The sequence below is a fragment of the Triticum aestivum genome, chromosome 4D, assembly GCF_018294505.1.
Source record: "Triticum aestivum cultivar Chinese Spring chromosome 4D, IWGSC CS RefSeq v2.1, whole genome shotgun sequence".
Lineage (NCBI taxonomy): Eukaryota > Viridiplantae > Streptophyta > Magnoliopsida > Poales > Poaceae > Triticum > Triticum aestivum.
In genome coordinates, this window is record NC_057805.1 from 105414096 (window position 1) to 105440449 (window position 26354).

General features: G+C 47.0%; 1 protein-coding gene across 1 annotated transcript; it reads left to right on the forward strand.

The window, feature by feature from the left end:
• Window positions 1-16123: 16123 nt before the first annotated feature.
• LOC123096521 (protein SCARECROW 2) lies at window positions 16124-19337 on the forward strand. Its single transcript, XM_044518265.1, has 2 exons — window positions 16124-17937; window positions 18580-19337. The coding sequence occupies exons 1-2, from the start codon at window positions 16340-16342 to the stop codon at window positions 19019-19021; spliced, it is 2040 nt and encodes a 679-aa protein (XP_044374200.1). The 5' UTR covers window positions 16124-16339; the 3' UTR covers window positions 19022-19337.
• Window positions 19338-26354: the final 7017 nt, after the last annotated feature.

Here is a 26354-nt window from a genome sequence, read left to right on the forward strand (position 1 = left end):
TTCACAAACATAGTTCACCCACATAGTTCAGTAAACAACCTAAAGTACTTAAAACACATCATAACATCAGGGAAGGGGGGAGACAGGACTTTGGCTAGGGCAGCATGCTGCCCCATGATCTTGTAGTCCTTGCCGTGGATGGCCACATCTTCTGCATGAGCTAGAAGGTGAACGAAGCGGCCGGACTTTGGCTTTGGCTTGGTGGTGCAGTAGGGGCAGCGCCAAGTTTTGGTCTTGCTCTTGTAGTAGTAATCCACGCCCTTGATCATGATGTTCTCCTCTTCCTTCTCTTTGAAGGAGGCGAAGTTGCCACGGTCCACATCCACATCTTCCCCAGAGACATACTGCACACACGAATGAATTACATTAGTACATTATAGATTCATGGGAATACACCATGTCAAATGAACTAAATGAACAATCTAAATTTCAAGTAGGCTTACCTCATACTCTTCGTCGTCACCATACGCTGGATCGTACGGGTCGTCGAAAGGATAGTCTATCTTCCTCCTCTTCCCCCTACCATCATCCTCCTGGATATACAATTACATCCATCACTAGTAAATACATAAGCCAATTGAAAATTTAGATAGCACAGATGACACATTGATCATAGGGCTAATATACTATGATCCTATTTGCATTTTCCATTGTCATGCACACACATTGAACAAAAGAGCTAATATAACTACATATTGAAATTTAGATATGCACACTTGATCATAGGGCTAATATACTATGATCCTATTTGCATTTTCCATTGTCATGCACACACATTGAACAACAGAGCTAATATAACTACATATTGTGGACATATTGTGAACAACAGAGCTAATATAACTTGAAGCAAATAACTTGAGTAGCATTAAAAACCCCAATCTGTGAGCACTAAAAACAAATCTAATAAGCATCATAGCATTAAAAACCCCAATCTGTTCACAACATCTAGCATTTTTGCAATGAATTTATCCAAATCTAAAAACAAATCTGAAAACCCCAATCATTGCAGCACCTAAAATCATAGTTCACAACATCTAGCTAGCATTTTTGCAACCAATTTATCCAACAAACCCTAGTCCAAAAACCCCCATCCCCCCAACCCATACAAAAAACCCCGGCCCATCCGTCAAACCAACTACTCTAACCATCTGAACTACTGTATGAATCACAATCGAACTAAGTCTACAAGCTAAGCAAGTGCAAATGGGTGCCCAGTGCAAATACCTGCTCCTCCAGGGCAGGCGACGCAACGGGGGCATCGGGATGGACTACGCCGCTCGACGCCGTCACCTTCTGCAGCAATGAGGCGGAGCCCGCCACATCCGCAGCGGTTGCGAGTTTCCCCGCACCGCCGTGGACGTCGCCGACATCCGCAGTCATCGCGCCCTGACCTTGCAGCTCCACCACATCTCCGGCCGCTGCGCCGGCGTTGCCATGAGCGTCGGCCATCTGACAGATAGAGGCGATGAAGGTGAGGAAGAGGATGCGGTGGGGGAGAGCGAGACGGTGCGGTGGAGGCAGTGGAGGAGAGCAAGACGACGACGGCGTGTTGAGGAAGACGATGCGGCAGCAAGTGGATTTGGGGGAAAATGGTAGGGGCGATGGAGGTGGTTGCCCTCTTTATATGATGGGACGTTTCGGGCATGTCCATGGACACGTGCTACCCCATGACCGCGGTCTTGCATGCGCCCACGTATACGCGGCCCCACCTGTCAACTAACAGTCAAAGGCATTGACCCGACGGCAACGTCCCTTATAACCAGTTATGAGGGTTTCGGGCAAGGGAGTGGGGAAAAGTGAGCAAAAGTTAACAGAGTGGGGATGAATGAGTAGAGCTAAGGAACCATGGACACAGAAATAAAAATCCCATTATAAAGATGCTCTACAGGTGTCTCCGAAGGTGTTTGTTGAGTTGGCATAGATTGAGATTAGGATTTGTCACTCCATCTATCGGAGAGGTATCTCTGGGCCCTCTCAGTAATACACATCACTATAAGCCTTGCAAGCAATGTGACTAATGAGTTAGTTGCGGGATGATGCATTATGGAAGGAGTAAAGAGACTTGCCGGTAACGAGATTGAACTAGGTATGATGATAGCAATGATCGAATCTCGGGCAAGTAACATAGCGATGACAAAGGGAACAACGTATGTTGTTATGCGGTTTGACCGATAAAGATCTTCGTAGAATATGTAGGAGCCAATATGAGCATCCAGGTTTCTCTATTGGTTATCGACCGGAGATGTGTCTCGGTCATGTCTACATAGTTCTCGAACCCGTAGGGTCTGCACGCTTAACGTTCGATGACAATTTGTATTATGAGTTATGTGATTTGATGTACCGAAGGTTGTTCGGAGTCCCAAATGAGATCACGGGCATGACGAGGAGTCTCGAAATGGTCGAGACGTAAAGATCGATATATTGGAAGGCTATATTCGGACATCGGAAAGGTTCCGAGTGATTCGGGTATTTTTCGGAGTACCGGAGAGTTACGGGAATTCGCCGGGGGAAGTAGTGGGCCTTAATGGGCCATACGGGAAAGGAGAGAAGGGCCTCAAGGGGTGTCCGCGGGCCCCCCATGGCAAGTCCGAATTGGACTAGGGAGGGGGCGGCGCCCCCCTCTCTTTCCTTCTCCCTCTCCTACTCCTTCCCTCTCTCCCCTCTTGGAAAAGGAAGGGGACTCCAACTAGGATTGGGAATCCTAGTTGGACTCCCCCTATAGGCGCGCCCCTCCTAGGCCGGCCTCCTCTTCCTCCCTCCTTGATATACGTGGCTAGGGGGCACCCCAATAGCACAACAGACAATCTCTTAGCCATGTGCGGTGCCCCCCTCCACAGTTACACACCTCGGTCATATCGTCGTAGTGCTTAGGCGAAGCCCTGCGCCGGTAACTTCATCATCACCGTCACCACGCCGTCATGCTGACGGAACTCTCCCTTGGCCTCAACTGGATCAAGAGTTCGAGGGACGTCACCAAGGTGAACGTGTGCTGAACGCGGAGTTGCCGTACATTCGATACTTGGATCGGTTGGATCACGAAGACGTTCGACTACATCAACCGCGTTACTAAACGCTTCCGCTTTCGGTCTACGAGGGTACGTGGACACACTCTTCCCGCTCGTTGCTATGCTTCTCCTAGATAGATCTTGCGTGATCGTAGGTAATTTTTTTGAAATACTACGTTCCCAACAGTGCAATGATCTAGTGTAGCACGTATAACAATGATGAGTGGTGGCTTTGCCACAAAATATCATGTCAGCTCTATATGATCATGCAAAGCAATATGAAAATGAATGCTCAAGTCAAGTGAATGGTAATGGTGGAGTTGCATGGTGATATATCTCGGAATGGCTATGCAAATGCCATAGTAGGTAGGTATTGCGGCCTTTTGAGGAAGGGTATATAAGGCTTATGTGTGATAGAGCGAATCATACCACGGGATTTGGATGCACCGGCGAAGTTTGCAGTAAGTGTCGAGGTGAGAACGGGCAACGCAAGGTACCGAAGAGGCTAGCAAATTCTGGGTAGGCGGAAGTTCTTATAGTCCACACTCACGTTAGTCATAAAGAACTCGAGTATTTATTGTGAAAGCATATTAGCCCTCAAAGGAAAGTATTAAACGCATGCCCCTAGGAGGGAGGTTGAGAGGAGTTAACCATCACACGCCCCCGATTCGGACAACACAAGGGATATCACTCAAGGATAAATTATGCTCCAACTTCCTAGCCATGCCATGACCGACACTTTAATGAGTTGGAAATCACAAAGCTTAACATCGATATTTTTACTAGACCAAGATTATTGACTAGTTAACCTTCATATTATGACATCAATACCATTTGTCAATCGCAACATATTCAGTGATCTACATGCAAGTTTTTATTATACCACCCTCATATACCTATCATTTTAGGACCAAACATATAACTCATGCAAATTACCACTACCAATTTAACTCTCAAAAATATATAAGTGAACTAAAAGAGTGCAAATGATTTCCATAAAATATTTATCGTCGTTCTCAAAAAATATAAGCCACAAGAAGATCATGGGAAGGACATTGACAGGGCATTCGGAGTGATGCATGCAAGCTTTGCCATTGTCTGGGGTCTGCTCATTTCTGGAAGAAGGATGTTTTGGCAAATACTCTCTCCGTTTCTTTTTACTCCGCATATAAAGTTTGGTCAAAGTCAAACTACACGAAGTTTGACCAAATTTATATAAAAAAATATGAACATCTACAATACTAAAACTATATAGTATGAAAATACATTTCATGGTGCATCTGATAATATTGATTTGATATTGTGAATGTTGATATTTTCTTAATATAAAGTTAGTCAAACTTTACAAAGCTTGACTTTGACCAAACTTTATATGCAGACTAAAAAAAAATGAAGGCAGTATCATGACATGTTGTTTGTTCCTGGAAAACATGATCGTAGAGGATGAGAAAGATATGCCAGACTCCATTGATTATGAAGATATTCGCACAATCGTTGGAGTTGATAGACACACAAAGCACATTTAAGCATTTTTCAGGCCTACCGAAGGATTGAAGATCGGGCTTTCCATCATCAGTTGAAGGACGATCTCATTGAGCACATTGGCACTTAGGGGGAAAATAGTGTGTATAAATTTCTTTACAATTAGTTGTTTTACTTGAATTATTTGATTAGATTATTTGTTAATTTAGATTCTTTATTGTATTCGGATTAATGGTTTGTATTAATATTTGTTGAATTATTGAGGTATTTGATTTTAATGGTTGTATTAGCATAGAAAGAAGAAACCATAAATGATACTACCTCTGTCCACAATATTAGACGTTTCCGCAAGACGTGGATTTTTGGCTCTAGGGAGCATATGCTCTCTAATGAATAGTAAAATCAAAATAAACAAAAACAAATAAAAAAGTCTGGAATTTTTTTCTAGATGTTCATATTAGTGTAGCAAGTGTGCTGGACAATTTTCATGCCATATGGAATAGCATTGCTTCGTCGGTGGAAAAACAAAATTAAGTGTAACATTTGGCTTTCGAGTTGTTGTTTTTTTTGTACATGTCAAAATGCTTAAGTTTTTCTCGTGAAAATTTGCATCTATCATTTGGGTGTGACAATGAACAAATATCTTTTTTTAATTTCTTTTGACATTTGTAAAATCCATTTTTGGCACGCAGGAGCATGTGCTCCCTAGAGCCAAAATGAATTTCCAGTTTTCGCAAGCTATATTGTGAGACAGAGAGGGTATTTATGAAGGCCACATTGTGACAACTCTATGCTTTCGCAGAGCTTTCAAATGCATACAAAGCACTCTGTATACGTAACCAAAGGATTATCAATATGAAAAAAATTCTTTTGAAGGTAGTATATACTCCCTCTGTTTCTAAATATAAGTCTTTTTAGAGATTTCAAATGGACTACCACATACGGATGTATATAGACATATTTTAGAGTATAAGTCCACTCATTTTGCTTCGTATGTAGTCACTTGTTGAAATCTCTAGAAAGACCTATATTTAGGAAGACTTAAATACACCACAGGTGCCTTAACTTGTCTGGTGCGGTCAGTTTGGTGCCTAAACTTAAAAAATACCCAAAAGTGGTGTCATAACTTGTCTGGCCGTTCAAATACGATACCTCTGGACGTATGCCGCCGTATCGAGTGCCCGCGTGGCATGCCAGCATGTCGTTGGGCCACATGTCAGTGGTTGCAGGCGCTGGACGCGCGTTGTGAGCTACGCGTGTTTTTACAGGAATGCCCCTGGATTTTAATCAATTCTCGCAAAAATCCCCCTTGATTTTAGGTAATGCTCGCAAAAAATACCAGGAAGCGAGCGTGCAGGGAATTCGAACATGTGACATCCTCGTCACCTGACAATCAAGCGGACCAGGTGGCCACAGTCTGGTTTGCGCTTAATTATCAGCAAGCAATTTATATAGATGATTGCATGTATCGCTCTGCATATGCTTTTGCTGGAGTAATTTTATTTATATTTATTTCCAAGTTACTATCTTGTTTTTCTTCGAGTGAAGTTTCTGTTTAGTTTTCATGATACATAATTTTTTTCCGTGTGAAAAAATAAAATAATTATCAATATGAAATTTTGTCTATTTCCGTTATGTTTACTTTGAAGAGATAAACATGAACTTTTTCTAAAATTGATGTGGAATTAAAAAGTTGAACGTATATTAAAAACAAAGTGAGCAGTTTTTGAAATACACGTTCACGTTCATGTTCATTTTTTCATATTATTTTAGAAAATGCTCACCATGTTTTTTGATAATGTTGAATGCCTATTAAAATAATATTGTGTAATATTATTCTTAAATTTCTACAAACACGCTTAACATTTTAGTACGTTTCTAGAATTTATTATTGTCACACAATAATATTTAATACACGTTGAACAGTTTTTAAAATACAATATTGTCAATTTTAAATAATTGTGCATTTTAAAAATAGAATGAAGATACACAATAATTGTTCGTGCTTATGGTGCTCAATGAGGATACATAAATTTACAGAATAATTTTTAATATACGTTCAACTTTTTATGTCCACATAAATTTTAGAGAAAATTCATGTTTATCTCTTCAAGGTACACAATAATGAAAATAAAATAAAATATAAAATCAACAATAATTGCAGATTGATAATTATATTATTTTTATATGGGAAAATTTATGTATCATCAAAATTAAACAGGAACTTCACTCGTAAAAAAAGCGAAGCGGTACTTCAAAAAAGCTGTAGAAAACATGTGCAAAGCGATACGTGGAATCGTGCATATAAGTTACTAGCTAGCAGTTAAATGTAAACCAAAGTGTTGCCTCTCGGTCGGCTTGTTTGTTAGGCAACCCGCACCTTCATGCCAACTTGTGTTTATATTTTTGTGAGAATTAATTAAAGTACAGGCATGTTCCCTAAAAAAACAGTGTGCATGCAGCGCCCGTAATGATTTTTTGCAAAAATTAACTAAAGTCCAGGGGCATTTAAAAAAAACTACACGCACAACTCACAACGCGCCCGCAGGCATTGACATGTGGCCCAGCGACACGCTGGCATGCCTCACCGGCAGTTGATACGGCGGCATACGTCTAGAGGCACCGTATTTGAGCGCTTAGACAAGTTACGACACCACTTTTGTGTATTTTTCAAGTTTAGGCACCAAACTGACTTTGCCGGACAAGTTAGGGCACCCGTAGTGTATTTAACTCATTTAGGAACGGTGGGAGTACTTCTTTTGATACTGTACTGTTTTCCAGAGCTTGTACAATCAGCGGCGCAAAATACAGTGTCCTGAATACGAACAAAACCAGGGGCCTTTTTCCAGAAAGAACTCGCTGGTTTCAGAGCGACGGCACGCCGCACGTCTGCCTGCCGTGTCTGCGATCGAACAGTGTGCGTGCCTTGGGCGCTGCGCCGGACAGCGAAACGGCGACGGGTGGAAAAGGAAGAAAGGAGAAAGGCAGGCACGGCAGAGACGGCGACCCAAGTGGTCGCCGTCGTCCCCTGGGTGGAAAAATCTCACCGGAGAAGAGCCCACGGTGAGTGATCCACTATATATGGACAGTGCGGGTCAACCAGTCCAACAAAGGACGATGCAAAGCACTAGATAAGGAACGAAATCGCCAATCAGTTCACTTGGCGTAAGATGCGGGACTGGAGTCATCGTTCAGACTGAGTATAACCACTCCATTATCCAGCTGGGGCAGACAGAATGCTCTTCACTTGAGGTTGAGGGGGGCAGGACGAGTAATACATGTGGCCGAGCTAGTTTCTAAAGCCAGGTTCCACTTGGCAACGACATTGTGCTTGGCATCTCTTGTCGACGAAAGCTCCTGGCCTCTAGAAATCCAATAATAACAGTAAATAAAAATAGTGCCATATCGCGATTCTTCGAATCCCACAAAAAACTCACCCAATTTATACCGAAGTATCGATTTCATATCGGTTTGTCTTCGACATATTGGATGTAAGATATCTTTTTATTTTGCGGGAAATCGGATGTAAGATATCGCGTGATATATCGTATGTGTAGACAAGATTATAAACAATATGTTATATATGTCTTTGTACAAGATATTATGCATGAGTTTGATAATATGATGAAGTTATAAAGACATAATCTTATTTCACTATCCACCATCTCGGTCGGTATTTCGATCCATATGGGATGGTATGTGTGAAAATGATTTTTTACAAAATGATATGTTATGTTAATATCGGTGAAGCCCCGAAACAGATATATCGGCCTATATACCGGTCTAGATTTAAAAGCTTGGTATGTACACAAACGGGTCTTCGTAAAAAAGGTACCAATGAATTAAAATCTTAATTTTTTTTGAAAAGAACTCAAGTGCATGATTGAGTGCAACATCAAGGTTGAAACATATCAACATGATGCGCAAGGAAAATATTTCCTCTTTCCAATTTTCGCAATCCTGTCTATTTTGGATTACATATTTTTAATAGGATTTATATATTTATGTATTTTAACGAACATTTGGTAAATAATTTGTGCGCAAATTCTTCTGGAGCATTTTTCTATGTCCCAGTTTGACTCGATTTCTAGCATTCGTTTAGGCCCCCCTTTGTTTCAAAGAATTCTATGGGAATTTCTGGATTTGAATCTTTAGGAAGTTTTCACGGGATTGGAATCCATTGAAACTTTTACTAATGATTCATTTGCACTCACTTTTGAAGGAATGTCTCCATCTAATCAAATATCTTGGGTGATATCAACCACACTGTTCCAAATTCCCATAGTATTCTATGGGTATAAGAGGACATGCCACCTCAATACTGTGTGTTTCCTATTTATGTGTTGAGAATCGTGTGAATCTGTTAGAGTAGTCATTATGGTATACGACTTCTAGTTTAAGCCAGTTTTATACCCCTACTCCAAGTCGGTTTGTACCCTCTTATATACTCTTGTATGCCGCAACAAATCATCAATAAGCAACGTTTTATTCAGCTCTCATGGTATCAGATACCGGTCCCAGGGTTTAGGGTATGGCTCCGCCAACGCTACCGCCGCCGCCGCCGCCCGGCTACTTCGAGCGCCGGGCCGCACTCATCGCCAAGGTTGCCAACGCCGCGGCCGCTTCTCTCTCGGCCCTCACCATAGCTCCACAAAACTACCCTGCACCCATCCTCGCCACACCAATATCTCTTGCTGACACAATCTCCGACGTCAGCCCCTACATCCCCATAGTTCTTGATCTCGCCGCCCACAACTACTACCATTGGAGACATCTCTTCGATCTCCACCTCGGCCGCTGCAACCTGCACTCGCATGTCGCCGCCAACTGTCTTCCCCGCCCCGACGATCCGCAATGGTTGAAAGACGATCTCGCGATCGTCCAGTGGTTCTACACCCGCATCACCACCGAGATCTTCAACATGCTCGATCACGACGGCGCCACCGTTGCCAACATCTGGCACTCCCTCCGTCAGCTCTTCCAAAGCAACACCGACGCTCGGAAAAATGCTCCCCACACCGAGCTTCGCAATATGGTGCAAGGAGACGCCCCGGTGAACCTGTTCTGCCAGCGCGTTAAGACCATTGGCGATGAGCTCCGCGAACTCGGCGATACAGTTAGCGACTCACAGCTAATCAATATCGTCGTCGTCGGCCTCAGCAAAGACTTTGACAAGCAAGCCTCGTTCATACCGATGATACGGCCCCCTCCTACCTTCGCTGAAGTACGTTCCTTGCTACAACTCGCGGCGGAAACACAAGCTCGCAAGGACTCTCGCCCCAAGGTCCTTCATGCTGCGGCTCGTCCTCCTCTGTCGTCTACACCAACGCCGCCTTCCAGGCCGGCTCCTGCCGCCGGGCCGTCCGCATCGTCATCTGTTGAACCGCCCCCAGGTTGGCGTCCTAGTCCGAACTACCGCGGCAAAAACCCTATCTACAGGCCGCCGCCGACTCGTTCGGTTCCGCCTACGACATCACCAGCACCGAGTCCTGCACCACCCACCAGTGCTCCATCTGCGGTTGCATGGCGGCCTCCTCATGATCCTTGGACGGGGCTTGTTCAAGCATGGCCCATGCCCTGGTCCGCTCCGTCCACCCTCGGTGCTCCGCCGGCATACTCAGGTGCCTGGCAACCCGGCCTTCGGCCGCCTACTGGTGCTCCCGGGGTTCTCAACCCCCGACAGCCGGCCAATGCCTATCACGCCGCCTCGACGTATGCTCCTTATGGTCATTACAGCACCGACGGCGGCGCCTACTACACACCTCAGCCGGCCCTGCTCCCGACGCCACCCCCACCACAGCCGGCCAATGCCTACTACACTCCCCAGCCGGCCCTACTGCCTTCACCATCGTATCCTCCGGCAGTGCTTCCGACGCCACCCTCACCTGCGACGCTGAGTTGGGATCAAGCTGCCTTTCTCCAGGCCATGAATAACTTTGCTGCACAAGGAAACTCAGGTACGGATTGGATCTTTGATTCAGGGGCCTCTAGTCATATGTCTGCATCTAGTAATTGGTTATCTTCTTGCACTAAATCTCCTTTCCCTTCCATTATCCTTGGAGATGGATCGTCTATTCCTATATATTGTGTTGGTCAGGCTCAACTTCCCTCTTCCACCAAACCTCTTTTACTTCGCGATGTTCTAGTTGCACCCGTCCTCATTAAAAATCTTATCTCTGTTCGCCAATTTACTTGCAACAATCTAGTTTCGGCTGAATTTGACCCTTTTGGTCTATCTGTGAAGGATTACCTGACCAAGGCCGAGATCGCTCGCTTCAATAGCTCCGGTGATCTTTATTCTCTTAATGGAGTTCCTGCCGCCACCCCTCCAACATCCATGCTGGCCTCCGTCGATCTTTGGCATCGTCGCTTGGGCCATCCCAACCCCGTCGTCTTAGCTTCTATGCTTAGTGAATTTACCATACCATGTAATAGGGACTCTCATAATTTTGTGTTTTGCGAGTCTTGTCAATTAGGCAAACATGTGCGTCTTCCCTTTAGTTCCTCTAGTTCTTGTAGCACTTATCCCTTTGAATTAATACATTGTGATTTATGGACCTCTCCCATTGCAAGTGTTTCGAGTTTTAAATACTACCTTGTTATCCTAGATGATTTCACCCACTTTGTCTGGACTTTTCCTCTACGCAACAAATCCGAGGTCCATTCTCTTTTCCTTAATTTTCAACGCTATGTGTCTGTTCACTTCTTCCTCCCAATTCGCTTTATCCAATGTGACAATGGTCGCGAGTTTGATAACATTAAAAATCGTACTTTCTTCTTACAACATGGCATCCTGCTTAGGTTCTCATGTCCCTACACGTCCCCTCAAAATGGTAAAGCAGAACGCTCTCTTCGCACCCCCAATGATATAGTTCGCACTCTCCTCATTCAATCATCTATGCCTCCCAAGTTTTGGGCTGAAGCCCTACACATGGCCACCTTCCTTCTAAATATTCGACCTTCTAAAACTAAACCCAACACTACTCCCTATTATTCCCTCTTTCTTTCCCACCCCGACTACTCCGCGGTTCGTGTTTTCGGCTGTCTCTGTTTTCCCAATTCCTACTCCACTTCTGTAAATAAATTGTCACCACGCTCTATCCCATGTGCTTTTCTCGGCTTCTCTGACGAGCACAAAGGCTATCGCTGTCTCGACCTTCACACCGGACACGTTCATGTCTCTCGTCATGTCACGTTTGCTGAGCACATTTTTCCTTTCTCACAACGCACTACTACACCATCCAACACCCCTAGCTCCGCAAACACCACCTCTCCCCGTCCTTTCCAACTATATACTCCCCTACCTGCCGAACACAACTTATCACCACCACCATTAACACCCACCATAGCCAATCCCAACCATACACTCACCCCACCCGAGACGTCCCCAACACCCCCGACCCCTGCTCCCTCCCCAACACCCCCGGCCCCTCCTCCCACTCCACCACCCAGCCCTACTCCCACTCCACCACCCAGCCCTACTCCTTCGTCCGACTCTTCCGCTGCGCCGGACTCACCAGTACCCACCTTACCCCCTCGTGCTATTCCTATAACAGCCCCGATTAATGATCATCGCATGCGTACTAGGGCCAAATCAGGATTTCATCAACCCCAAGACCGCCTAAACCTTCATACCTCCGTATCTCTCACTTCTCTTCCAAAGAATTACAAAACTGCTCTACTTGATCCCAATTGGGCCGCTGCCATGCAAGAAGAATATAATGCTTTACTTCAAAACAACACCTGGCAACTTGTTCCTCGTCCTCCCAATACAAATATTGTTTCTGGCAAATGGATTTTTCGCCAAAAGTTCCACTCCGATGGGAGCCTCTCACGATATAAAGCCAGGTGGGTTTGTCGTGGCTTTTCTCAGCAACAAGGAATTGATTACGAAGAAACCTTCTCTCCTGTTGTTAAACCTAGCACCATTCGCACCGTTCTTAGTGTTGTTGTCTCCTCTTCATGGCCCATTCACCAACTTGATGTGAAAAATGCTTTCCTCCATGGTTCCCTTCAAGAAACTGTCTACTACCAGCAACCTCTGGGTTTTGAAAATCCATCCTTTCCAACTCATGTATGTCTTCTTCAGAAATCTCTCTACGGTCTTAAACAGGCCCCACGAGCTTGGTTTCAACGCTTCTCCTCCTTCATTCAAACAATAGGCTTCACTCCATCTCTCTCCGACACCTCTCTTTTTGTGTATCATCAAACTTCTGACACTGCCTATTTACTTCTCTATGTAGATGATATCATTCTTACCGCCTCCTCTCAAAAGTTCTTAGATCATATTGTCTCTCTTCTTAGATCTGAATTTTCTATGACTGACCTAGGACTCCTTCATCATTTCTTAGGCATTGCTGTTGTTCGAGATTCCTCCAGCCTTTTTCTTTCCCAACGCCAGTATATTCTTGATCTTCTTAATCGTGCTGGTATGCTTGACTGTCAATCATCTCGCACTCCTGTCGATACTAGTTTTAAACTTTCGGCTACCGGTGAACCCTTTTCCGATCCTACTCTCTATCGTAGCCTAACAGGTGCTCTTCAATATCTCACCATTACTCGTCCTGAAATCTCTTTTGCTGTTCAACAAGCATGTCTCTATATGCATGATCCCCGGGTTCCTCACTATAATCATGTTAAACGCATTCTTCGGTATTTAAAAGGAACTCTCAATCATGGTCTCCACCTCAATAATTCTTCTCCAAACTCGCTTACCGCATACTCTGATGCAGACTGGGCTGGTTGTCCTGACACTCGAAGGTCCACTTCCGGTTTTTGTGTTTTTCTTGGTAACAATTTGATTTCTTGGTCTTCGAAAAGACAGGTTACAGTCTCACGTTCGTCGGCCGAGGCTGAGTATCGCGCTGTGGCACATGCCGTTGCAGATACAATCTGGATTCGGCAGTTACTCTCCGAGCTACATAGGCCTATTGAGCAGGCCACTATTGTCTACTGTGACAACATATCAGCAGTCTACATGACCAGCAATCCAGTTCAACACCGACGCACAAAGCATATTGAGATTGATATTCATTTTGTTCGTGAAAAGGTTGCTCTTGGTCAGGTTCGGGTGCTTCATGTTCCCTCTACGGCTCAGTTTGCTGACATTTTCACCAAGGCACTGCCTACTAAGCCGTTTCAAGATATCTGTTTCAGTCTCAACGTCGTCGAGCCTGCCATTGATACTGCAGGGGGATGTTAGAGTAGTCATTATGGTATACGACTTCTAGTCCAAGTCAGTTTTATACCCCTACCCCAAGTCGGTTTGTATCCTCTTATATACTCTTATATGCCGCACCAAATCATCAATAAGCAACAGTTTTATTCAGCTCTCAGAATCAATGAAGCACTTAAACTTTCTTTATACTCATTTTGCATAGGATGATCCTGCTATTTGTCCATTTGCATAGGAAGAGTCCTGCTACCCCCCTTTGTAATTAAAAGGGCTCATTCGTTTTGCAAGATTTTTGGAAGATTCCCGTAGAATTTCAAATGTTGGAATTCTTCTCCTATGCGTGACATTCATTTTATAAAAATGGATGTACTAGATTTCTTAGGACCGTGTCCATGTTTACCTAATTCCTAAGGATTCTTAGCAATATGTGAAACCTCGTAGAAAATTTCTAAGGATTAGAGCGAAGAGGACATACCACTTCTTTAGGCCAATTTCACCGCGCGACCCCATTCTGCCCGGGTGCATTCGTTTGGGGTGAAACAGACGAACCAGACGGCCCAGCGTGCGGGCGCAAACGAACTTTTGTTCGTTTTCTGTCCGCTTTCGACCCATCCTCAACCCAAGTTTGTGCCGCTTTTGGGGTGAAACGGACAGCACGCGGACGGGCGGGCCGTGTGCGTGTGTCCTCCCCTGGCCCGTCCGTTGGTGGCACAGGGACGCCTTTTTCTATCCGCCCCCTCCCTCCCTCCGGCCGCACCCCCTCTACTCTTCTCCACTCTTTCCCTCGCCGCCGCTGCCATTGCAGCTGTGCAGCTCGGACGCGCGCTCACCCAGCCCCTTCCCCTCGGCGCCCCTGAGCTACCCAACCACGACCACCTGATTTGCGCACCCGGCGGCCGGATTTGGGGCGAATCCGGTCGGTCTTGAGCTCGCCCGGCTGTGGGAGGCCGCGCCGCGCCATGGACTGGCCAGGCACCGGCCGGAAGGCCCTGGCAAGGCCGCAAGGCTGCATGCAGGTAGTGGCTCCTCCTCTAGCCGCTCGGATCTACACCATCGGTGGTCCGTCGGCAGATACACGAATGGCGGTCGGCCGGGCTCGGTGTTAGCCCAAAAGCTCATCGGCGCACCGTTGCCACTCATTAAGTGCGACCACTGCCCAAAGAAGGTCGTGCGCCGCGTGTCTACAATGCCGGAACATCCTAGATGGGTGTTCATTAAGTGCTTAAACGATGGGGTATGTGCTCTTTTTAGTTTCGGTTGTGCTCTTGGATTTGACTTGTTGTGCTAACTTAAAATTTTATTGTGTAGCATGAATGCAAGTTTTTGGTATTGGGAAGAAGAATACATCGATATATTGATAGGGCACAATATAGTAGATGTTCGTGCACTTTTAGCTATCATAGAGGCTAGAGATGAGATTAGTGCACTTGTTGCTAGAATAGAGGGTAGACATGAGACTAGATACGATGAAGCAACCTCTACTTCTTTAGACTCGAAGAAAAAAGAAGCACGCAAGATCGAGCCTCCTCCGCAGATCAACAATGGATGCATCGAGAAGGCACTAATCCAACTTACAGGAGCAATTATGGGAGTTGGATATCTTCTAAAATGTATTCTTTTGGTTCTTGTTTTCTTTGGTCTTACTTTTCTAGTCAAAATTTGGTGATGTATTTCATGTATCAAAAATGAATGATGAAAAAAAGTTAAGGGCTTGCAAAGAAAAATGTACGCGGACAGGATATGGCCGGGATGCGTCTGCGCGTTGGGCGCACGGCCACCGCATCCCAGAAACTGCCCGAACACGACCCCATTACCCTACCCAAACGGACAGAATCCGGGCAAAACGGACACCCCCGAGCTACCCAAACGGGTCGTGGTCGTGCGGTGGAGTTGGCCTTATTTTTCATGTTTTTCATATGAAAAATTTATAAACCAGATCAGCCCAAAAAATTCTACAAAGTGCCTACGTAATATTTTAGCATTGACTACTAATATCTGCAAAATATTTAGATTAGTAGGATTGAAAATAATTATTGGATTTCTACTACTAGCATATACTCCTGCTACTTTATAATCTACTCCTTCCGTAAACTAATATAAGAGTGTTTAGATCACTACTTTAGTTATCTAAATGCTTTTATATTAGTTTACAGAGGGAGTACAAAAGAAGGAAAGCCAAAGATACATATTGTGAATGTTCCACACTTGTACCCTATCTTGTAACTTATGTATGTCAATGTTTAACAGAGTTTATCTTGTAACCTATTTTACGGTGCATGTTCCACACTTGTACATTTTCCCTAGGATTTTCGTTAGAGATGGGCGTTCCTTTGTCCCAGGAACCCTCTCGGGTTCACTATCGATGGACATCACTACTAGGATCAGAGGAGTACATCAGACCGAGAAATAAATAAATGAGACACACATGGATGGATTTTTTAGAGAGAAACAAATGACACAGAGCCCAATAGCTACGTCTGCTACGGCTCTCTCCATAAATTACCGTCCTTGCTAACACGGCACCCTTGTGCTTACGCCCTTGTTCCTCTCCCGTCGGCGTCTTCCCCTTTACTCCTCCGCCACCGCAGCTACTCCACCACCCCCTCCCCTCTCCCGCGCTGCGCTCGCCATGCGAGCCTCGGCGAAGGCGGCGGCGGCTTCCCCTTGGCGTTTCTAGATGGGCTCCTCCTCCCTCCTCCTCTTCCCCTCGTCCTCCTCCTCCGCCCCCAACCACTCCTCTTATTCCCATGCTCATGCTGCCGCCTCCGCTTCCCACTCCGCCTTGCTCCCACCGCTCCCCTCCCCGTCCCCCTCCGACCTCTTCCTCTACCTCGACCAGCTAGACCACCAAGAGGGCGGCGCCGCCATGGTACGCAAGCGCCCGGCTCCGGACGTCGACCTGCCCCCGCCCCGGCGCCATGTCACCGGGGACCTCTCCGACGTCACCGCCGCTACGGGCGGAGCGGCGCCCCCGCAGCAGCTCCCGTCGGCGGTGGCAGGGAGCGCGCAGCTGCCCGCGCTGCCGATGCAGCTGCCGGCGTTCGGCGGCCACCTGCAGGCGCCAGTGCCGGCGATGGACGTCGTCGTCGCACCGCAGGTCGCGACGGAGGTTAACGTCAACAATAACAGCACGGCGTGGGTGGACGGCATCATCCGGGACATCATCGGCAGCAGCGGCGCCGCGGTCTCCGTCGCGCAGCTCATCCACAACGTCCGGGAGATCATCCACCCCTGTAACCCCGGACTCGCTTCACTCCTAGAGCTCCGCCTCCGCTCGCTCCTCGCATCCGACCTTGTCCAGCACCCGCCGCCGCCTCCTCCTCCTCCCCATCATCCGCCCTCACTCCTACCCGGTGCCGGTGGCAACACGATACTCTCCGCCCCGCCAGTGCCGGCGCTCCCTCCGCCGCCGCCTCCCGACAAGCGGCGCCGCGAGGAGGAGCAGCAGAACCCGCCGCCGCAGTCGCCGAAGCCGCCCCCTTCCGCGGAGGAAACCGCCGCGGCCGCCGCAGCCGCTGCAGCGGCAGCTTCCGCCGCCTTGAAGGAGCGGAAAGAGGAGCAGCGGCGGAGGCAGCGCGACGAGGAGGGTCTCCATCTGCTGACGCTCCTTCTGCAGTGCGCCGAGTCCGTCAACTCCGACGACCTCGACGAGGCCCAGCGCGCCCTGCTGGAGATCGCGGAGCTGGCCACCCCGTTCGGCACCTCCACGCAGCGCGTCGCCGCCTACTTCGCGGAGGCCATGTCGGCCCGCCTCGTCAGCTCCTGCCTCGGCCTCTACGCGCCGCTCCCCAACGCGTCGTCCCCCGCCGCGTCCCGCCTCGTCAACTCGCGCGTCGCCGCGGCGTTCCAGGTGTTCAACGGCATCAGCCCCTTCGTCAAGTTCTCCCACTTCACGGCGAACCAGGCCATCCAGGAGGCGTTCGAGCGGGAGGACCGCGTCCACATCGTGGACCTCGACATCATGCAGGGGCTCCAGTGGCCGGGACTGTTCCACATCCTCGCCTCCCGCCCGGGCGGCCCGCCCAGGGTCAGGCTCACCGGGCTCGGCGCGTCCATGGAGGCGCTGGAGGCCACCGGGAAGCGGCTGTCGGACTTCGCCCACACGCTGGGCCTGCCGTTCGAGTTCTACCCGGTGGCGGGCAAAGCTGGGAACCTCGATCCGGAGAAGCTCGGCGTCGACACGCGGCGGCGCGAGGCTGTTGCCGTCCACTGGCTCCACCACTCGCTCTACGACGTCACCGGCAACGACTCCAACACACTCAACCTCATCCAAAGGTACCCTGTTGCTTCCATTGTGAAATGAATCTTCAAACTTTTCACTTCAGAAATGTCAAGTCATCTTGGCATCAGGCATCAATCACCAATGTTAGTATGGTACTAGTCCAAGTACGCCATTGATTGATTTAACGACTAACGAGCAGGAAAAGATGGCGTTTAGAAGCTCTAAAAGTTCGCCATTATGACCAACTTTCTATGCTCTTCCATGATCTTTGGTGATCCGAGAAGAAAACATAAACTATACTCCTACTCTACTGCAAGTGTCCAATCTGTGTTCCATTTGATCCGAGAAGAAAGATACTGGAGCGAGCTAAAAGTTTTTATCATCATGACCAACTTTTCATCCTAGAAAGCTTTGCAACTTTCTTGTTCCAAGTGCCACAAATGTTGATTATTAAACTGAAACTACTGTCATCTAACCTAGTGGCACTACTTATCAATTGACAAGGCTAAGCTCAAAGGCTGATCTACTCGTCCCAAGGCTAAGCATTGCATGGGGAACTAAGAGATCAACCAAAATGTCCTTTTGACTTAGATGCATCAACGCCACCCTACTCTGTATTAGTGGTTGTGTTCCTAGTTCAGCAGCATCACCTTAGATTGATGTGCTGATCTTAACATGTGGACCACGGATTGCAGGTTGGCGCCGAAGGTGGTGACAATGGTGGAGCAGGACCTGAGCCACTCTGGCTCCTTTCTGGCCCGCTTCGTGGAGGCCATCCACTACTACTCGGCGCTCTTCGACTCGCTGGACGCGAGCTATAGCGAGGACAGCTCGGAGCGGCACGTCGTGGAGCAGCAGCTGCTGGCGAGGGAGATCCGCAATGTGCTGGCCGTGGGTGGCCCGGCGCGCACCGGGGACATCAAGTTCGGAAACTGGCGGGAGAAGCTCGCGCAGTCGGGGTTCCGTGCGGCGTCGCTGGCGGGCAGCGCCGCCGCGCAGGCTTCCCTGCTGCTCGGCATGTTCCCCTCGGATGGCTACACTCTCGTTGAGGAGAATGGCACTCTGAAGCTTGGATGGAAGGATCTTTGCTTGCTCACTGCATCTGCTTGGCGCCCATTTCAGGCTTTAGGTCGTTAGATTTAGAGCTAAAGCATCACTAGATTTTACTTGGTGCAACTGTCTTCGTCTTTTGCCCCTTAAGCTGCTCAGTTCGATCAATTCCAAGAGAAGGAAAAATGAAAGCATTCTGATCACTAATTGCTACTACATCTCTCCACAGTGGTAGTTACTAATGTTCAACTTAATACTAGCAGTAGCTTCTGTCCACTTCATGCCAACTTTACCATTCTGGCCAATTAAGTTTACCTTTTCCATCTTGTGTTTCCCGATCCTTGTTGATATCAGATGCCCTTGTCCTTGATTAAACAAATCAAATATTTGGTGCCTTGATTCAGATTGTGTATTTTCCCATTACTATGGGAATTCACATGTGCATTTTCTAGTGAATCAAAATATATGCTTTGTCAAATGTCAATGGCATATTGAAGCCATTCACTCTGTGATTATTAGTTCATGTTTAATAGCTGTTGATTCCTTTTCTTTTCTAGGTAGAAGTTCTGTTGATTCTCAGCATCTGGTTTATTCAACATCACTTTATGTACCTGCATAGTCATGGCTATATTTAATGGAGTTCACCAATTCTTGTCTCTGTCTGGATGTATCCTGTCCTTTTAACAACATCCTTTTCACTTTTCCCTCCATGAGGTCATTAGCTTGTTGACTTGGCCTTGGCATCACAAGCATGGATCCAAGTTTGGGTATTTGTTAGTTCACCATTCCCATCATGCAATCCCACTTCATTACTTTCTGACAATTCTTGTGTGCTTCTTGGCTACTGATTGTTTTGTTAGCCAACGCCTGGCTGTTAGACACTGTTAATTTATTGGCACATCACTTTCTCAGATCTTCTCCCCTGTTGTAATACCATGAATCCTTTAATATGATCTCTGTCTCTTTTGGTATCAATTGCCGGTAAGTTATTGGACGTTCACTTTGATATTTGACCACCACAATAAATCAATAATCTTGTTTAACCCTTAGATTGCCAAACTACTATTTGAGCTTTTTTTTTCTTTTTTCCTTGCACCATGCCTGTGCGTTGCTACGGAGTCATGGAAAATACAAGGAGTAGGTCACTCACGATAAGAGCAAGTATAATAAGCTTATGTAAGCAGACTGTAAGGATTAAAATATTGTTTTTTTGCTGACGTGAAGGGAAGAGAAGAGGAGAGAGAAGATGAGCCGGCTACAGAATAAGAGCTAGCTGCAGCACGTGCTCCTAGGCACTATGTGAGAGTGAAAGGTGGATCATGTATTAATGAAGTAGCACATCTTTATATCTTACTATTATACTTGAAGACTACAAGGTTGGCTATAGATGACATGGCAATGTCATATAGCCATCAGCTGGCTGTACTATTAACCATGCTTTAAGGGGGATGTAATAGGCGATTTTAAGTGACCTTAGTAGATTCTTTGTAAGATTTAAAGGGAAACAACATTTTGAATTTACAACATAGGAGAATGGAAGTTGATTGCACAAGGTCATGGATCAGATAGGGGGATAAGAGCAACTCCAATGGGGCGACCCAAATGGATGGCGATTTCGTTCACTTTTTGTCCGTTTGGGTCGGCAGCGCGTCCGCCCTGTTTTAGATATGGGTCGGCAGCGCGTCCAACGCGCCGACTCATATGTGCTGGCGTGGCCGGCTGACCGCCCTATTTCAACAAATAGCTTAATTTTGCATCGATGAATTTGCATTTAAACATATAGTCAAATAACATAGTTTGAACCGAATAAAATAGCATAGTTTTACAAGCCGAATAAAAAAATGTCTCACATAGTTTTACAAGCCGAATAAAAGAAGATACATCTATTGGTTGCCAACATGAGCCCACATATGCTCAACCAAATCATTTTGCAGTTGCACGTGAGTTTCCCAATCATGCATTTCATGATGAAATTGGGTGAACTGTTCAAACATTGCCGCTCCTCCATGCTCAGGCACAACATTCTCACCCTGAAACTGAAACCCTTGATCGTACAGACGTTCCAGGCGCTCGTCTTCTACGATCATATTGTGCATGATCACGCAAGCGGTCATCACCTCCCACAGTTTCTGCGTGCTCCAGGTATTAGCAAGATACCGAACGATGCCCCACTGAGATTGCAAAACACCAAAGGCACGCTCGACATCCTTCCTAGCACTCTCTTGCTCTTAGGAAAATCTTTTCCTCTTCTCTCCAACAGGATTGGGGATTGCCTTGACAATAGTGGTCCACCTAGGATAGATACCATCACCCAGGTAGTATCCTTTGTCGTAGTTGTGGTTGTTGATAGTAAAGTTCACCGGTGGGCTGTTGCCTTCGGCAAGCCTAGCAAACACCGGCGAGCGCTGAAGCACGTTGATATCATTGTGTGATCCAGTCATGCCAAAGAAAGAGTGCCAGATCCAGAGATCTTGAGACGCCATGACCTCTAGTATGACAGTGCAAGCCCTGATATGGCCCTTATACTGCCCTTGCCAAGCAGAAGGGCAGTTCTTCCACTCCCGGTGCATGCAGTCTATGCTGCCAAGCATCCCTGGGAAGCCCTTGCTAGCATTCATCGCCAACAAACGGGTTGTATTTTCAGGAGTCGGCTCTCTCAAGTACTCAGCCCCAAACACAGCAATAACAGCCTTGCAGAACTTATACAGGGACTCTAGGCATGTAGACTCGCTCATACGGACGTACTCGTCAATGAGATCACTGGGCACTCCGTATGCAAGCATTCGGATGGCGGCAGTGCATTTTTTATAAGAGGAGAAACCAATCTTGCCAACGGCATCCTCTTTGCACTCGAAATAGTCATCATAGACGACCACCCCCTCTCTAATACGGTTGAAAAGATGCCTACTCATACGGAAACGGCAGCAGAATTTTTGATGTTTGAACAACGGGTTTGTTGTATCAAAGTAGTCCTTCCAAAGAAGGAAATGCCCGCTCTCTCGGTTTCGATTCAACGCCGGAGGGTGGCCCGGAATGGAGCCACGGAACAACGACCGCTGGCTGTTGAGGTGGTGATGGACCAACACGGCAGCCAATATCTCCTCCTCGTCATCGGACGGCAAATCGTCGGAGTCGCAAAGGAAATTGTGAAAAAAGAACTCGTCGGCGGAGTCCATTTTGTACCTTGGCAAACTGCCGAACAGCTTGCGGGCGTCGACGAAGGAGACGGCCGGCGAAGGGAGTCCCGGCGCGCACGTACCAGCTAGCTGCCCTGCCGGTGTCCGACGAGTGGGCCGGCGTCCGATGAGCGTGCCGGTGAGGATCTGACCGGGGCGGCGAGGCGGCTTCTTGGTCGCGGACGGCTGTGTGGTGGGGGAGTGGGGGTGGGAAGCAGTCGGCTCCTCGGCGGCAAGACGGTGGTGGCGGGCGACGTGGGAGTTGGCGGCGTTGCTGGGCGGATGTGGAGGCGCCGGCAGCTGGCAGAGTCGTCGGCAAAAATGGGCGGCGGCATTAGCGACGAAGGAGGCGGGCGAGGGTTGGTGTTGGATGGGGGGAGGCTAATGTGCCACCGACCAGCGGGCCCGGGGAAGGAGAAGGCAAGCACGCGCGCGTCCGTCTCGTGTCCGCGCCGACGTAAATCCAGCTTAAAAATGGGTCGGGAATGGGTCGCCCGCGGACGAAAAGCGGACGTGCGTCCGTTTGGGTCGGCGCGTTGGGCCGCCTTTTGTGTCCGCGCCGATCCAAACGAACGCTAGCGAACGAAATGGGTCGCCCCATTGGAGTTGCTCTAAGGTTTATGTTTGCAGAAATCCAATTCGCTTCTCTGCGTTTACATTACAATCTCTTAGCTATGACATGGAACTCCAAGAATTGTTTGGAAGCATAAATTTATAATAAATCAAGGTCTTGAGTTGGAGTCATATTTTTCCATATTTTGTTCTACAAAAGTGTTGGTCTTATTTGTTTATTTGTTTTAGGTTTCACATGTGAGTAACTATTGTTCTTTATATGTCTCTTTGAAGGTTGTGGGGAGGACTGTATTTGCTTATCGTGAGGGTTGTTGGGCCCACATATGAACTCATAATCAACTCCAACCATTATAAGTCAGAATTTTTTTGTTGTTGTCAACCGCTTATTCACTGTCATAAACAAGACAAGGATCAATGTGGATGCACCTAGACTCTGGTTTTATTTTTGATATTTTCATACCATATATTTGATATAGGAGATATTAGCATGTTTTTACCGATTTGGTCAAATTTCAAGAGGTTTGACTTAGTTCAAATAATTGATAACATAGAGTACAATATTCATGAAATACGCATGATCTTTGCAACATAATCTAATGTTTGGTAACAAGAGCGCCCATATCTGCAGTGGTGATGTGGTATGTCTATGCCCAGAGCAAATTCAATATCTCACAGTTGTCTCTGCTTTGATAAAGTTCTGTTGGCTTCTCCTACTCCATTCTATTAATTTTAGAAGTTGAGTAATGGAAAGAACTTTTTTCTATAAAGGGCATATTTTATTTTCTTTATTAACTTGTAATGAACCATCGAGAAAATACAAACACAATGAGTGTGCATCCGGCCTCCGTACGATTAGGATGCATACAATCAACACCAAAGCACACAACAACGGTCATGTCGGCAAAGATCATAGTAATACAAAATCAAAGTTATGCCTTGGCAAAGCAAAAAAAAAGGGAAAAGAACAACACTGATCACCATGAAGTGCACATAATCCGAACATTGTCCACACAAAGTGAAATCATGCACACACCAAACAAGCAGCTAGTCACCACAAGTCATCTGTGGATCCAAGAACACTCATCGGGACACGTGTGATGCAAATCGCAGGATGGGAGAAGAGAAGGCAGGACAACCAAAATCCCACATTGGAGACGTTGTTGCGATCCCAGGCCTTTGACGCAAGTGTATTTTAGTAGTAAATCTGAGCATGGCCATCCGTCCACAGACAATACACCACTAGTTGTCACTGCCTCGCCATCAGTACCATCAAGCAACCATGACCTAGCCATCTGCAACTCTAGCCAGCAACGCCGCCACTGTCGCCACGCACCATCTCGGGAACGCGACACTGCAACGAAGGATCGCCGCTATGCACTATCTCCATGCCTCATCTAATAAAATCATGGTACCAAATAGGCATGGAAGCAACAATCATGGAGCAACCCTCCCACGAACCATGGGTCCCTCCAGCCAGAACCCTCTGCAAAATGATGCCTCCAGAGGATACACAGCACAAGTGATGTCATTGTCTGGTCCGAGGTAACCCAGACCTAGGGTTTCCCTAGGAGCCATAGGAGTGGAGGGGAGAGAACCACCTCTTTGATGCCTTCACGAACATAAAGACACACGCATGCACCGTCCTCGTCGGCTTTCACCATCGGTCACGCCACCCAGACCCCCAACCGGACTAGCGCTCGCCATAACCACTATCATGCCCCCCCCCCCCCCACCGCGGAGATGACTCACACCGTCAACCTCACTGTTGCCAACGTCTGCACACGAGGGATGGCTTTGCCCGCCGTCATTTTTTGATGGCGGTGTGGGGAGATGTGCGAGAACTTGGGCATTGTGGCTGCGGTATCTAGATCCGCTAGAGCCGCCTCGAGAATAGTAGGATAAATGTGTTGCTGAATCATAGTGAGAACAAAAGGTAAGCATTAAAAAAGGCATATGAATGTTGTATAAGAAAAATGCAGAATCTCGATGTAAAGTACTATTATGAATGATAAGTACTTGAAATTTTAAGGGTTTGTGTCATTTTTGTGAAGTTAGAGCTCATGGTTTGTTTTCTCGAGAAGAAAACACAATTGTTGCAAAATTCCATGACAAAGAAAGAAAGAATTCTTCAAAGTTCCTTTGCTCCAATAGGTGTCCTTGTTCAACAATGGGAACACAGGATTTTTCGTTGGAAGTACGAACAAAAAAACACTTGAAGAGCCCCTGTGTCGTCCTCCCTGGGCAACACAGGTGACACCTACAATCACCGCCGCCAGATCCACCCGTAGTTTCCCTTCCTGCTGTTGCCGATCAACCCGCGTCGCGCAAAGCCCCATGTGGTTGCAGGGCGGTCCTCCCTCTCTTCTTCCTTCCCTCACCCGTCCAGGTGCTAACTTTAACAGCCGTCGCTGCGTTCCTAGCCGCCCAAGACGGCGTGGTCGCGGTGGCACGAATGCGAGGCGACAATAGGCGTGCTCGGGGCAGGCACAATACTCATTGGGAGGCACAATGCCGATCTAGCGGCTGTGCGATCTTGATCTACGATCGCTGCACTTCACGCGAGCACCCATCGGCGATGGTGATCTGCCTTTCGTGCTCCCGTTTCAGCCATGTCAGACCCCGGGCATACGGGCCTAGGCATGGCTCTCTCCAGCGAGGTGGTAGTTGGTGGAGGGATGCTCCGCCATCGGTGTTGGTCATCGTGGTGACCACTTTGGCCTGCAGTGGCATCCTCGCTATGGATTGCATCCATCGAAAGGTCTTCGTGAGGGTTCCTCTCTACAGATCCGGTGGTTGATTTCGGCTGTGAGATGCAAACTATAGAAGATGGCTCGATGTAGAGTGATGATTGTGTAGCAGCGACCGTTTCATCGCATGTAGCTCCTTGGATCACAAAAAGTGGATGCGATAACACATGAGTGATTTTGATGGTGGTGCTACTCAAGCACCGAGTCTTGAGCTATGGGGTGAAGGCCTACATTTGACCCCGAGTTGGTTAACATGATAGTGACGATGTGTTTACATCGTTATCTAATTGAAGGCAATACTCGGATATGCCCAGATTAGTTTTTCAAGGTGAAAACCTAGATTCTGGCCTTGGATGATTGGATTCGGTGACGATGGTGTTTGAGCGTCGCTCCCTTCCTAAAGGCATCCCTACTGAAGAACCTCGTCTTTCCAGTGGTGTCATGATCTTTTTTTCTCCCACCTGTGCATAGCTTTGGTCTAATTTGACTGTAGTTTATGACGTGGGCAACAGAAACGGTGACAGGCCGCAATTATTTATTGCGTTTACTAGGTTCAAACCTTTTTCCTCTTCGTTGCAAATTGATGTATCTAACCAGTTCATCCATGCTCCAAACTATTGAAAAAGACTAGACAATCCACTTATATACTTCAACACCTTCTATCATGTGTAACGCGGGAAGTAACAGAAATAGACTTAAATGTATGGCTCAAGAGGCATATACGTGAATACAGACTTGGACATCAGCAAATTTTTAATAAATTACGAAAGTCAAGACTTGAACTCAAGATTTTAGACCATGTACCATATTAAATTTCAAGCCAGCCAACCCAAACAAAAGTCTGAAATATAAGAGAGAGTCGGACATTATACTTCAAAACAAACCCAAATGCGAAACCAGTAAAAAAGAACATTTTGCAGTTAA

Bases quoted from the DNA above. Each gene is read 5' to 3' on its own strand.
- LOC123096521 (XM_044518265.1), top strand. From the start codon at position 16,340: ATGGGCTCCTCCTCCCTCCTCCTCTTCCCCTCGTCCTCCTCCTCCGCC. The intron at 17,938-18,579 runs GTACCCTGTTGC...CACGGATTGCAG, and splicing joins ACACTCAACCTCATCCAAAG to GTTGGCGCCGAAGGTGGTGA.